General features: G+C 36.6%; 1 protein-coding gene across 1 annotated transcript in view; it reads left to right on the top strand.

The window, feature by feature from the left end:
• TRDN (triadin) overlaps positions 1–15589 on the top strand; it is a 164992-nt gene that overhangs the window by 50783 nt on the left and 98620 nt on the right. Inside the window, exons 3-4 of the mRNA XM_042782913.1 lie at positions 1584–1745; positions 3200–3232. Of these exons, the coding sequence (XP_042638847.1) occupies positions 1584–1745; positions 3200–3232 (195 nt within the window). The remainder of the gene's footprint in view (positions 1–1583; positions 1746–3199; positions 3233–15589) is intronic.

The raw sequence follows: 15589 nt of genomic DNA, 5'->3' as shown, positions 1-15589 counted from the left end.
TATATATATATATACATATACACACACACACACACACACATACATGGGAACTCTGGTAACATAGTGCCTAAGGCACTTGACTGCTAACTAGAAGAGAAGGCTGGCGGTTCAAACCCACCAGCCACTCCTCGGAAGGAAGATGGAGCAATCTACTTCCACAATGATATTGCATCAGAAACCCAAGGAGGGGTTGCTGAGTCAGGGCTGACTCGATGGCACATAACAACAACAACAACATATATATGCATACACACACACACACACACACACATTTTACTTGGTTCCACCATCAATACAGATGGAAACAGCACTCAAGACATCAGATGACATATTACAGTGAGCAAATCTGCTGCAAAAGACCTCTTTAAGGTGCTGAAGAGCAAAGATGTCTGCATGAAGACTAAGGTATACTTAACCCAAGCCATATTTTCTATCGCTTCATATGCATGTGAGAGCTGGACAATGAACAAGAAAGACCGAACAAGAGTTGATGCTTTTGAGTTGTGGTGTTGGCAAAAAAATACTGGAAGTACCACAGACTGCCAAAAGAGTGAATAAATCTGTCTTGGAAGGAGTGTAGCTGGAATGGTCCTTAGAAGTGAGAATGGCCAGACTTGGTCTCACCTAAGGGACCATTCCCTGGAGGAGGATATTATGCTTGGTAAAGTGGAGGGTGAGCTAAGAAGTGGAAGGGTCTCCATGAGATGGATTGGCGCGGTGGCTGCAATGATGGGCTCAGGTATCACAAGGACTGTGAGGCTGGCAAAGGACCAGGCAGTGTTTCATTCTGTTGTACATAGGGTTGCTATGAGTCAGAGCTGACTTGACTGCATCTAACAACAACAAATATATACATATATATATATATATATATATATATATATATATATATTTACATACACACATACATATACATAGTCTGTGTATATATATATATATATGTGTGTGTGTGTCTGTGTGTGTGTGTATCAGGTACTGGAATATCTAACAAGAATAAATCTAATTGGATCTAGCTTGCACTTGGAATGATCACTAGTTTGACAAACCACACTTTTCCTCTTGTATTAAAAATTATAGTAAATGGGCCTAACTTCAAACACAGGTACTTTAGTCAACTTCAAGAATTTGTCATTGGTCTAAAAATTTGCAGAGACATCTTCTCCATGAAGTTGTCTAATATGATATGAACCAACAGTAACTTTGTCCATTTCAGAATATACATGACAATGAGTTTATGTTGCCATTTGGATAATACTCCTTTCTTGCCCTGTGTTGAACTCTTACTTATAGCATAAACTTACAAAGGGTAATTTCTTTCTTGGTGTTCCTGTAGTGTTTGGTATCAGAAGTCTCCAATAACATTTCTTTTTATTTGAATATAAATAAGTATATATATATAAAATGAAAAAAGGTAGAAGTAATTTAGTTTCAGTTTCTTAGCAAAAAAAAAAAGTAGTGAAAAGATATTTAAATTCATCAACTTGGCATGTCCATTGTGTCAAAAGGACAAATCAAAAAGAACAGCTTTTCTTAGTTTCTTTGGGAATGACTAAAACATTTCTTTTCCTTTAAATTACTTTCAGCAAGCTCTATTTCCAAGATTGGCTCAGATCCTCTAAAATTCGTACATGATGCTGTAGAGGAAACCACGGACTGGATCTATGGCTTCTTTTCTTTGTTGTCTGACATTATCTCATCTGAGGATGAAGAAGAAGATGATGTAGAGGGCGAGGACACTGACAAAGGTACAGTGCATACAGTGACAAAGCAACCGCCATCAACATGAAATATGTATTACATTGACTTACTTTCGTTTAAGAATAAATGAGTACTTGGGTCAGCCTAAACCAAAATGAATGCACTTTTAAATATTAACAGCCTATCAACAGGCTGCCAAACTGAATAAATTGGTCTCTAACTTTTATCTTGCACCTTATATGCCATTATGACATAGGTATCAAAATTAAATGCTACCCTTAGAGTATCTTATTGTAAAGAGAGCTTATTATGCACTACTATTAAACCACAAGGAGCTCTGGTAGCATAGTGGCTAAGGCACTTGACTGCTAACCAGAAGGCTGGCGGTTCAAACCCACCAGCCACTCCTCAGAAGGAAGATGGGGCAATCTACTTCCGTAGTGATACTGGCTCGGAAACCCAAGGAGGGATCACTATGAGTTGGGGCCAACTCAATGGCACGTAACAACAACAACATTAAACCACAAGGAGCTCTGGTAGCGTAGTGCCTAAGGCACTTGACTGCTATCCAGAAGGCTGGTGGTGCATACCCACCATCTACTCCTCAGAAGGAAGGATGGGCAGTCTATCTCCGTAGTGATACAGCCTTGGAAACCCAAGGAGGGGTCGCTATAAGTTGGGTCTGACTTGACGGCACATAACAACAACAAGATTGAACCACAATAGAAACTTATGGTTATATACTTTTTTTGGGGAAAAATGTCATTATTTGTCAAGTTTATCTCTAGAAATATTGCAATAAAAACATAACAGTAAATATACATTAAAAGTTTTATATGCATAAATCATATTCAAGATCAAATAACAGATAGTGAAACTGCTAAAATCCCAGCCCAAAGTAAATTTATTGAAATAAATGGAAGTGTAGAATGGAAGAACACATTTTAAATGACACAAAAATTATGCAAATAACCTTTGCACTCTTTCTTATCAGCTAATGTATAAAAAGAAGTAATAAAGCCTAATCACATATAAACTTCCAATAAATGGTTGTGAAAATAACAAAACATTGTGATCCTGTCTTCAAATGACATTTTTAGGGTCAGTCTTAGTTATCAGAAACTATCTGCTCAGGCTTGAGTATGAGAAAGTATTGTAAAGACTTCTACAACTTTGTCTGAATTTGTATTTGTTTAGCACCAGTTGAGAGGTCAAGATGAACAACAGGGAACTGAAATGAACATAATGTATGATCTATAATGTATAATTAGAATCACTTCCATATTTTTGTTGAACTAATAAAAGTGAATTTATCTCAAAAGAATATACATAAACAAAGTCTATGTTTAAGACTTTGACTTTGGGAAATAAAGTCATATAAGGACTATGCTTTAACAACCAAAAATGGCTTTTAAAAGGGACAAAAAAATGGGAAAATAGAAAAGTAATGTTATTCAATTATAAAAGTTTTTCTAATTTATTACTCTTTGTCTTGGTTTAGGAGAAATAGAGGAGCCTCCCTTGAAAAAAAAAGGTTAGTTGTTCTTACCTTTGAAGAAAATTGTGCTTCTCTTATGGTAATGTTTATTTTTTCAGTATGAGTCAAATGTTATCCTTGAGTTGTGGCCTTATATTTGGTATAGTTTTTATTTAATGATCAGATCAAGATTTATGGTTTCAGATGAAGCTGGTCTCACTCTCTTTTGGCTGATTTTTAATTGTTGGCTTCTTCAGTAGATTTATGTGGATCCATTTATATACACACCATCATGACTTGTGAATGGTAGAACAAGGGGTGAAATCTGGACCTTGGAAATGGCCCAGGTGATGAAGAAGTTCATAATAATAGTAGTAGTAGTAGTAGTAGTAGTAGTAGTAGTAGTGAAACAAACTCACTGCTGTCAAGTTTTTCCTGAGTCATAGCAACGCCTTCTTGGGTTTCTGAGGTCTTGAGTTTCTGAGGCGGTATGTCTATGGAAGTAGATTGCCTAATCTTCCTTCTGAGGAGTGGCTGGTGGGTTTGAACCATCAGCCTTTTGGTTAGCAGTCAAATGTCTTAGGCACTAAGCCACCAGAGCTCCCATAATAGTTATTCTTATGGCCACATTTATTCATTTTAACTTTTAATTTTTTATGTTGATTTTCTCTTTATTTTATTGTCATTATAATTTTGCATACTTAGGTGATGACTGTGGACAGAGTGGTATGAACAATAGTAGTATTAACTGTATTATTCAACAGAGTAGACAGAAACAGTATGTGGTATAATGATATTTAAGACAAAGATGTCCAAGGACTATGTATCATGTGTCATCCCAAAGGAGTGGACTCACCAGGGTACCACCTGGATTTGACTGTAGAGGGATTCCTTGCAGTAAGTGTTAAGATCTTCAGTGATTGAGTAGAATAGTAACAAATCTAAAAGATGGGCACAAGAACCTAAGAGGAGCAGAGACTTTTAAAAGAATGAATAGGATTTAATATCTGGAAAGGAAATGGGGAACAAGCACCCTTAGGTATACTTTGTGTGACAAACAAAAAGCCAACACAAAGCAGGTTTGATACCATTGTAATGTTCAATTTACTGCTGCACATGCTTATCAGCCAACCCTTGACAATACTGACACTAGAGGAGAATTTCTTGGCTTTTGTTCTTTCATCCCCAGACCTGCTATGAATGTAAATCAGTTGTCATCCAGTTAATCCCAATTAACTGTGACTTTATATGTGTCATAGTAGAGTTGTGCTCTACAAGGTTCCCAACTACTACTCAGCTGTCCTACTGCTCATCTGTCAGTTGTCTTACTATGGTGGCTTACGTGTTGCTATAAGGCTGGAGGCTATGCCATCAGTATTTCAAATATCAGCAGGGTCATCCATGGTGGACAGGTTTCAGCAGAGCTTCCAGAGTAAGATGGACTTGGAAGGAGGAAGGAGCCATCCACATCTCAAAGTATTGGCCAGTGAAAACCTTATGAATAGCAGTGAAACACTGTCTGATGTATCCCTGGAAAACTTTACAAATAGCCCTGAAACACTGTATGTTGTAGTGCCAGAAGATGAGCCCTTCAGGTTGGAAAGAACTCAAAATACGACTGGGGTAGAGCTGCCTTCTCAAAGTAGAGTCAACCTTAATGATGTGAATGGAGTAAAGCTTTCGAGACCTGCATTTGCTGATATGCCATGACTCAAAATGGGAAGAAATAGCTACAATCATCCACTAATAATGGGAACATTGAATGTATGAAGTATGAATGTAGGAAAATTGGAAGTTGTGAAAAATGAAATGGAACACTTAAAGATCAATATTCTAGGCATTCGTGATCTGAAATTGGCCATTTTGAATCAGACAACCATATGATCTACTATGCCCGGAATGACAAATTGAAGAGAAATGGCATGGTGTTCATCATCACAAAGAATGTTTCAATATCTATTATATTCAAAAATAATGCTGTCTGTGATCCATATGCCTACAAGGAAGACCAGTTAATACTACTACTATTCAGATTTATGCACCAACCACCAAAGCCAAAGATGAGGAAGTTGAAGATTTTTACCAACTGCTGCAGTCTGAAATTGACCACACATGCAATCAAGATGTGTTGATTATTACTGGTGATTGGAATGCAAAGGTTGGAAACAAAGAAGAATCACCAGTAGTTGGAAAATATGGCCTTGGTGATAGAAATGATGCGGGAGATTGCATGATAGAATTTTGCAAGACCAATGACTTATTCATTGAAAATACATTTTTTTTTTCAACAACATAAATGGTGGTTATACATGTGGACTTCACCAGATGGAATACACAAGAATCAGATCTACTACATCTGTGGAAAGAGGCGATGGAGAAGCTCAGTATCTTCAGCCAAAACAAGGCCAGGAGGTGACTGTGGAACAGATCATCAACTGCTCATATGCAAGTTCAACTTGAAGCTGAAGACAATTAAAACAAGTCCACAAGAGCCAAAATATGGCCTTGGTTATATCCCACCTTGATTTAGAGACCATGTGGAGAATATATTTGACATATTGAACAACAATGACCAAAAACCTAGGAATTGTGGGAGGACATCAAGAACATCATCAATGAAGAAAGTAAAAGATCCTTAAAAAGGCAAGAAAGGAAGAAAAGACCAAAATGTATATCAGAAAAGACTCTTAAACTTGCTTTGTTGTTGTTGTTGTTGTTATGTGCCGTCGAGTCGGCCCCGACTCATAGCGACCCCTTCTTGGGTTTCCGAGGCAGTATCACTACGGAAGTAGGATTGCCCAACCTTCCTTCCGAGGAGTGGCTGGTGGATTTGAACCGCCAGCCGTCTGGTTAGCAGGCAAGTGTCTTAGCTTTAGAGAGTAGCTAATGTAAATGGAAGAAATGACAAGATAAAAGAGCTGAACAGCAGATTTCAGAGAGCAGCTTGAGAAGACAAAGTCAATTGTTATAATGAAATGTACAAAGACCTGGAGTTAGAAAACCATAGGGAGGAATGTGCTCAGCATTTCTCAAGCTGAAAGAAATGAGGAAAACTTTCAAGCCTCAAGTTGCAATATTGAAAGATTCTATGGGCAAAATATTGACCTTGATGCAGGTAACATCAAGAAAAGATGAAAGGAATACACAATGTCACTGTACCAAAAAGAATTGGTCCATGTTCATCTATTTCAAGTGGCACATGACCAAGAACAAATGATATTGAAGAAAGAAGTCAAAGCTGCACTGAAGGTATTGGAGAAAAACAAGGCTTCAGGAATGACAGAATATCCGTTGAGATATTTCAACAAACAGATGTCACACTGGAGGCACTTACTCATCCGTGCCAATAAATTTGGAAGACAACTACCTGGCCTACTGCCTGGAAGAGATTCATATTTATATGCATTTCAAAGAAAGGTAATCCCACAGAATGTGGAAATAATTGAACAATATTATTCATATCACTCACAAGTAAGATTTTGCTAAAGATAATTCAAAAACAATTGCAGCAATATATTAACCAGGAACTTTTAGAAATGCAAGCTGATTCAGAAGAGGACATGGGATGAGGGATATCATTGCTGATGTCAGATGGATTTTGGTTGAAAGCAAAGAATACCAGAAAGATACTTATTTGTGTTTTATTGACTATGCAAAAACATTCGTCTGTGTGGATCATGACACATTATGGATAACATTGAGAAGAATGGGAATTCCACAACATTTTGCTTATGAGGAAACTGTACATAAACCAGGAAGCTGTCATTCAAACAAAACAAGGGGATAAAACTCTAAACTCACTGCTCCGGAGATGGATCCAACTCATAGCGACCCCTCCTTGAGTTTCTGAGGTGGTATCACTATGGAAAGATTGCCCAACCTTCCTTCCAAGGAGAAGCTGGTGGGTTTGCGCCTCCAGCCTTCTGGTTAGCAGTCAAATGCCTTAGGCACTTCGCCACCACTGCATGGTTTAAAATCAGGAAGGGAATCCATCAGAGTTGTATCCTCTCATCATATTTATTCAATCTGTATGCTGAGCAAACGATCTGAGAAGGTGGACTATATGAAGAAGAACACAGCTTCAGGACTGGAGAAAGACTCATTAACAACCAGCAATATGCAGATGACACAAACTCGCTTACTGAAAGTGAGGATGACTTGAAGCACTTATTGATGAAGAGTAAAGACAACAGTCTGTAGTATGGATTATATCTGAACACAAAGAAAACAAAAATCCACACAACCAGACTAATAAGCAGTATCATGATAAATGGAGAAAAGATTGAAGTGTCAAGGATTTCGTATTCTTTGGATCCATACTCAACACCAATAGAAACAGCAGTCAAGAATCAGACAACATAATGCACTGGGCAAATCTGCTGCAAAAGACCTCTTTAAAGTGCTGAAGAGCAAAGATATCTCTTTGAAGACTAAGTTGTGCCTAATCCAAGGCATGGTGTTTTCAATTGCCTCAGTGAATGTGAAAGCTGGACTATGAATAAAGAAGACTGAAGAAGAGTTGATGCTTTTGAGTTTTGGTGTTAGCAAAGAATACTGAAATTACCATGGACTGCCAGAAGAACTAACAATCTGTCCTGGAAGAAGTGCAGCTGGAATGCTCCTTGGAAATGAGAATGGCCAGACTTAGTCTCACCTACTTAGGTCATGTTCTCAGGAGGGACTGATCCCTGGAGAAGAATATTATGCTTGGTAAGGTGAATGGTCAGCGAAAAGGGAAATACCCTCTATGAGATGGATTGGCACAGTGGCTGCAATGATGGGCTCAGGTATAGCAAGGGTTGTGAGGCTAGCAGAGGACTGGGTGACTGGGTAATGTTTTGTTCTGTTATACATAGGGTCACTGTGAGTTAGGACTGACTCGATGGTACCAGACAACAACTCATCTGTCGTTTTTGTCATACTTTGGTGGCTTGCATGTTGCTGTGATGATGGAAACTATGCCACCAGTATTTCAAATATGAACAGGGTCAGCCATAGCGGAAGGGATTCAGCAGAGCTTTCAGACTAAGACAGATTAAGAAGGACCTGGTGCTCTATTCTGAAAAAAAAAAAAAAAAAGGTCATGGAAACTTTATGAATGGATGTGGACCATCATCTGATATAATCCTGCCTGGAAGATGCACCCTCAGTTTGGAGGACACACAAAATATGAATTGGGAAAAGCTTTCTCTTCAAAGTGGAGTTGGATTTAATGACATGGATGGAGTAAAGATTTCAGACCTTCATTTACTGATGTAGCATGCATCAAAATGAGATGAGACAGCTGCAAATATTGACTAATAATTGGAAGGTGGAAGGTCCAAAGTATACATCTAGGACAACTAGAAGTCATCAAAAATGAAATGTTGCACATAAAGATTGATATCCTAATCATTAGTGAGCCAAAATGGACTGGTACTGGTACTTTGAATCAGAGAATGATATGGTCTTCTACGTTGGGAATGACAAATTGAAGAGAAATGGCGTATCATTTATTGTCAAAAAAGAATATTTCAGGATCTACCTGAAGTACAGTGGTGTTAGTGATAGGATGCTGTCCATACTCCTATGAGGAAGACCAGTTAATATGACTATTATTCAAATTTACACACTAAACACCAAGGCCATAGATGAAGAAATTAAATAATTTTTTACCTACTTCTCCAGTCTAAAATTGATCAAACATGTAATGAAGATGTACTGATAGTTATTGGTCATTAGAATGTGAACATTGGAAACAAATTAGAAGGACAAGTAGTTGGAAAATACAGCATTGGTAATAGAAATGGTGATGGAGATCACATGATAGAATTTTGCAAGACCAAAGACCACTCCATTGGAAATACCTTTTTGTTTTTTCCCCAGCAATGTAAATGGTGACTTTATATGTAGAACTCACCATATGTGATACATAGGAATAAAACTGACTACATCTGTTAAAACAGATGATAGAAAAGCTTAATATCTTCAATCAGAACAAAGCTAGTGGCTTTCTGTGGAAGAGATCATCAATAATTAACATGCAAACCCAATCTGAAGCTCAAGAAAATTCAAAAAACCCACAAGTGACAATGTACACACTTGAGTGTATCCCACCTGACCTTGGAGACTATTTCAACAATGGATTTGATGCATTGAAAAATTATGACTGAAGACCAGACAAGTTGTGGGATGACATCAAGGATATCATACACCAAGAAGTAAAATGTCATTAAAAGGACAGGAAAGAAAGCAAAGACTAAAAGGGATGCCAGAAAAGACTCTGGAATTTGCTCTTGAATGTACAGTAGCTAAAGTAAAGGGAGAAAATGATGAAGTAAAGGAGCTGATGGAAATTTAAGCTGGATTCAGAAGAGGATGTGGAACTAGGGATATCATGCCTGATGTCAGATGGATCTTGACTGAAAGCAGATAATACAAGAAAGATGTTTACCTGTGTTTTATTGACTATGCAAGACATTTGACTGTGGATCATAACAAATTATGTATAAAATTATGAAGAATGGGAATTCCAGAACACTTAATTGTTCTCATGTGGAATGTGTATAAGAAGTAGTCAGTCAAATAGAACAGGGGATACTGCATACTACATAGTTTAAAATCAGGAAAAGTTTGTGCCAGGGTTGTAATCTTTCACCATACTTATTCAATCTGTATGGTCATCGAATAATCTAAGAAGCTGGCCTATATGATTCAAAATACAGCATTACGATCTGAGGAAGACTCATTGAAACTTGTGATACACAGATGAGACTACCTTGCTTTCTGAAAGCTTTGGATTTGAGCACTTACTAATGAAGATCAAAGATGATAGCTTTTAGTAGAGATTATTCCCCAAGGTAAAGAAAAGCTAAAAAAAAATCCTCACATAGTCTTCAGCATAAAGAAAACATAAAGAAAATCCTCACAACTGGACCAAATCATGACAAATGAAGATAGACGTTGTCAAGGATTTCATTTTATTTGTATCTACAGTCAATGTTCATGGAAAAGGCAATCAAGAAATCAAAGGACATATTGTACTGGGTAAGTCTACTGGAAAAAAAACCTGACACAAGCCATGGTATTTTCATGGATGCAAAAGCTGGGCAATAGGAAGACAAAAGAGGAATTGATGCATTTGAATTATGATGTTGGCCAAATATATTTAATATTCCAAGCAGTGTTAGAAGAACAAAAAATCTGTCTTGGAAAAAAATACAACCAGAAGGCTCCTAAGAAGTGAGGATGCTGAGACTTCATCTTAAGTACGTTGGACATGTTATCAGGAATGACTAGTCCCTGAAGAAAGATTTCATCCTTGGTGAATAGAGGGCCAGCAAAAAGAGGAAGGCCATGAATGAGATAGATTACAGCAGTGCCTGCAAAATGAGTTCAAACATAGCAATTGTTGTGTGGATGGTTCAAAATCAATGTCAGTATTTTATTGCTGACCTATAAGGAAATCAATGTCAGTGTTTCATTGTACAGTATACAAGGTTGCTATGGAAATGACTGGATGGCACTGAACAACAACAAGGTTTCTAATGAGTGATTTTTCAGAAGTAGATAACTAGCCTTTCTTCTGAGGAGCCTCTAGGTGTACTTGAACCTGCAACCTGTCTGTTAGCAACCAAGTACGTTAACTATGGATGCAAAAAATAGAGTCCAAACCGTCAGTCTTGTTTGAGCAGATGACGGCCACTCTGTATATGGAGTAATATCCACTTATTATACATTAATCAAAAATATTTGTCATGATAATTTGTGTAACATAAAATGAGCTATAGGATTCAACTGTGACAAAGTCACCCAGAAATGAATGTATTATGACTGTCTTTGGAAAGGACTTAAGGGTTTCCTGACTCATGAATCCAGAATGAGAAACCTAAGAACTGAAGACTGACTTCAGCCACTGAATTCAGATGACAGATTATACATTAGTCTATAATCTTCTTGGGCTGAAAAATAGTTTTGCTGTTGTTGTTGTTTGTTTTTAAATAAATGTGTCTTCAAAGAGTAGGGCCTAGAACATAGATTTTAAGGTAATGCGGTACTAGGAATCTTCTAGAAATAAAAGCTGTATTATATGTTTATTTCAATTGGAAATGAAAGAGGGAAAATAGATGTTTTCTCATTTATGAAATGATTCCATAAGAATTTCCTGAGATTATATTCTCCATAATTTTGTATCTGATGAAAGTGATTTCTTTCCTTTTAATTTCAATTTCCCTTTGCCATTATTTTAAATTAGGTTTCTTGTGAAGATGAGCATAAATTCTAACTCCACACTAAGCTATTTACTATTGTTTCATAAATGATTGTCTTTATTAAGTCAATAGAAAAAACCCACTGCCATAGATTCAATTCCAACTCATAGTGACCCCTATAGGCTTTTCAAGGCTATAAATCTTTACAGAAGTAGATTGCCTCATCTTCCTCCCACAGAGAAATTGGTGGATTTGAACTGAAGACCTTCTAATTAGCAGCCAAATGCCTTACCCATTGTGCCACCAGAGCTCCTTAAGTCCATAGAAGGTATATTAAAATTGTTTAAAATACTTAAAAAAAAAAGTCAGTAATGCTCATTAGCATATTGTTTTAAAGATTATATGTGTTTAAACACCATGTATGATAGTATCTTGAAGGATTTTATACTCAAAACTAGGAAGATGATTGACTTTGTCACCTGAATAGATTTTCTTGTTAATATCATTAACAAAGTGACATGAAAAAGTGGGCAATTAAGGAAGTAGTACTTTCCACCCTACCATGAGTATAGAATCAATTCAATAATAAGAGTTAGTTGAAATGGACTAAATGGAAATTTCCATTAAAAATCTCTTTTTATTTGTAAGCCTTTCTTTTGTAGAGTCACAGAGACAATAAGAGTTTTAAAAGAAAATGTAATATTTTACAAAATATTTCTAATATACTTCCTGCATTTAAAAACACTTTTAACACTATTATTGGGATAGATATTCTATGAGCTTAACCCTATCTTGTAATAGATCATCTTATAATTTTTCATATTTAAAAATTGTGGCTTAAGAAGTATTTTATTGCTGACCTATAAGGAAAGATCTTTAAAACATTTGGCTTTCATTCATCTAAATGACTCTTCATTAATACCCTTTCCAATTTAGATATAGTCAGATAGTATTAAACCATTTAATATGACCTAAATTATCTGGCTATGGCATTGTTGTTTATTCAACTGCTCTGTGCCTACCTGAGACATGGTATATAAATAATTTAAAAGGTTAGTTTCATTTGTTCAGTTATACTCTACCAAAATAAAAAATTCAACTGAATTTTTATTTATGGGTGCAGTTTGCAATTCTAATTTGAAGTGCAAAAATGGTCCAGTCAACTAATCTTGGGGTTGAGGGATTGATTATTAAACAGATTATTAATATGGATGAAAAATTTGAGTCTACATTCTGTGGCCTTATGTTGTTATATATAAGTATAGCTTTAGGGTATTTAGTATCTAGTATCCTTATATTCTTTATATATACTTATTTTCTCACTTGTCAAATTTTTAAAAAGTTAAATTCTATTCCAAAGTTTGGCAGTTCAAACCCACCAGCCACTCAGTAGAAGGAAGATAGAGCAATCTATTTCTGTAAAGATTTATAGCTTCTGAAACCCAGTGGGGATTGCTATGAGTTGGAATTGACTCAATGGCAGTAAGTTTTATTTGGCTTTTTGGTTATTACCAAATACTTCATGATGAACATTCAACACAATGAACAACTGAAAAATATGGTATTTTTATTGTATAATTATCTTTAATTATAAATATTAAAAACAAATACCATTGAAAATCATATTTTTCAGAAAAATTATGTGCTGTGGGTATGGTAGGGTGTCCCTTCTTTTCTGGAATAGTCCTCTCGTGTAGCATTCTTTACACCAGGTTACCTACACATCATGGATAGGGAACATTTCACTTTTTAAGGAGTACACATGCACAGATAGCTTTAAAGAAATGAAATTCCACTTGTATACTTTCTTTAAATTGTTCTGTCCAAGAACACAACAGAGTTTATAATAGTGCACTTCCATTTTACAAGATAAGAAAAACCCTTCACCTATCCCAAAATTGCTAAATGCCATCCGAAGACCCTAAACTAGTGGGCCTTCCTGCCCTGCCTAATGCTTGTCTGCTAAGGGAGGAGTATGGTGATGACACTTGGGTGCTGTGTATAATGGTGAGATTTTTTGAAGTCAGAGATATGGTAGAGTGGAATGCTGGGAGCAATGGCCAGTTACGTTTAATGACTTTGTTGTTTATACAGCTGAGTAACATGCTCTTGAGAGAAAGTCCCAAGGGAGCAAGCAAAAATAACATCCGTAGGAAATACTGAAAGCTAAAAAATGACTTTTAATATTGTGAATATAAGCAACGCTTTCCACTTATTTTCAATACTTGCTCCTTTGAACTGTCATTGGCTTGAAAAGAAAACCTTTGAAACAGCCAAATCAATGTAGGTTGGTGACATTGGTTCTGCTAAATATAATTGGAATATTTTCTAGGACAACTAAGTTTTTAAGGATGCACTGAATAAACCCATGGCTGCCACATTTTGTGATTCCATTCAGATTAATTTTGTATTGTTCAGTAGAAATTATTGTTCAATAAGGAATTTAAAACCTACTTTATCAAATTGTATTATAAAATTATAGTCAAACCTTATTTTATCTAATATACGATGTTTGATTCATGGAAGCAGTAGTCAAGAAATCAGATGTCATACAGCACTGGGCAAGTATGCTGCAAAAGAGCTGTTTAAAGTGTTGAAGAGCAAAGATGTCACTTTGAAGAGTAAGGTACACCGAACCCAAGACCCAGTATTTTCAATTACCTCATTTGCATGTGAAAGCTGGACAAGGAATAAAGAATACTGAAGAAGAATTGATGCCTTTGAATAGTGGTATTGGTGAAAAATACTGAAAATACTATAGACTGCAGAAGAAGGAAAAAATCTGTCCAGGAAATGCTGCTGGAACGCTCCTTGGAAGGGAGAATGGCCAGATTTCATTCAGCTACTTTGGTCCTGGAGAAAGATACCATGTTTATTAAAGTGGAGGGTCAGAGAAAAAGGGGAAGACCCTCAAAGAGATGGATTGGCACAGTGGTTTAAAGATAGGCCCAAGCATTGCAAGGATTGTGAAGATGGCACAGCACAGGGCACAGCAGTGTTTTGTTCTGTTTGTACATAGGGTCACTATGAATCAGAATTGACTTGACAGAACCTACCAACAATGACGTTTGATCATTTCTAATTCCCATTGACAAATGTTAAATTTTACGGTGCTGTGAAACCAATTCTCCATGTGTGTATGTACGCCTACATTGTCGTTAAGTGCTGTTGAATCAGCTCTGAGTCATAGTGACCCTACGTACAATAGAATGAAACACTGCCTGGTCCTGACCCATCCTCACAATATATGCTGTGCTTGAGCCCATTGTTGCAGCTGTGTGTCAATCCATCTTGTTGAAGGTCTTCCTCTCTTTTGATGATCCTCTACTTTACCAAACATGACATCCTTCTCCAGGGATTGGTCCTTTCTGACAACACGACCAAAGTGAGTGAGATGAGGTCTGGCCATTCTCACTTCCAAAGAGTATTCTGGCTGCACGCCTTCCAGGGCAGATTTGTTTGTTCTTCTGGCAGTCTATGTTATTTTCAATATTCTTCATCAAAACCACAATTCAAAGGCATCAACTCTTCTTTGGCCTTCCTAATTCATCGTCCAGCTTTCACATTCATATGAGGCTTTTGTAAAGAACATGGCTTGGGTCAGGCACATCTTAGTCTTCAGAGTGACATCTTTGCTCTTTAACACTTTAAAGAGTTTTTTTTGTGGCATATTTAGCAGTGCAATTCTTTTCTTGATTGCTGCTTCCAGGAGCATTGATTATGGATCCAAATATAATAAAACCCCTGACAATTTCAATCTTTTCTCCATTTATTGTGATGTTGCTTATTGGTTCAGTTGTAAGGATTTTTGTTTTCTTTATGTTGAGATTTAATCCATATTGAAGGCTGTTGTCCCTGATCTTCATATATGAATCACTTATTCATTATATATTATTTATATATATTTTATATCTTCTATTAACAAAAAATAAAATTATATGTTAGCTGCTGTATATATGTGTGTATATATATATATATGTGTGTGTGTGTGTATATGTATATATGTGTGTGTGTGTGTATATATATGTATATTTGTTGTTGTTGTTATATGCCGTCGAGTCATCCCTGACTCATAGCGACCCTTCCTTGGGTTGACGAGGCAGTATCACTACGGAAGTAGATTGCCTAATCTTCCTTCCGAGGAGTGGCTGGTGGGTTTGAACCGCCAGCCTTCTGGTTAGCAGGCAAGTGCCTTAGGCACTATGCTACCAGAGCTCCTATGTGT

The sequence above is a fragment of the Orycteropus afer genome, unplaced genomic scaffold (genome assembly GCF_000298275.1).
Source record: "Orycteropus afer afer isolate SDZICR_OR568_19922 unplaced genomic scaffold, OryAfe1.0 scaffold00506, whole genome shotgun sequence".
Lineage (NCBI taxonomy): Eukaryota > Metazoa > Chordata > Mammalia > Tubulidentata > Orycteropodidae > Orycteropus > Orycteropus afer.
Note: the sequence above shows the minus strand (reverse complement) of the source record. Positions and strands in the feature narration are given on the sequence as shown.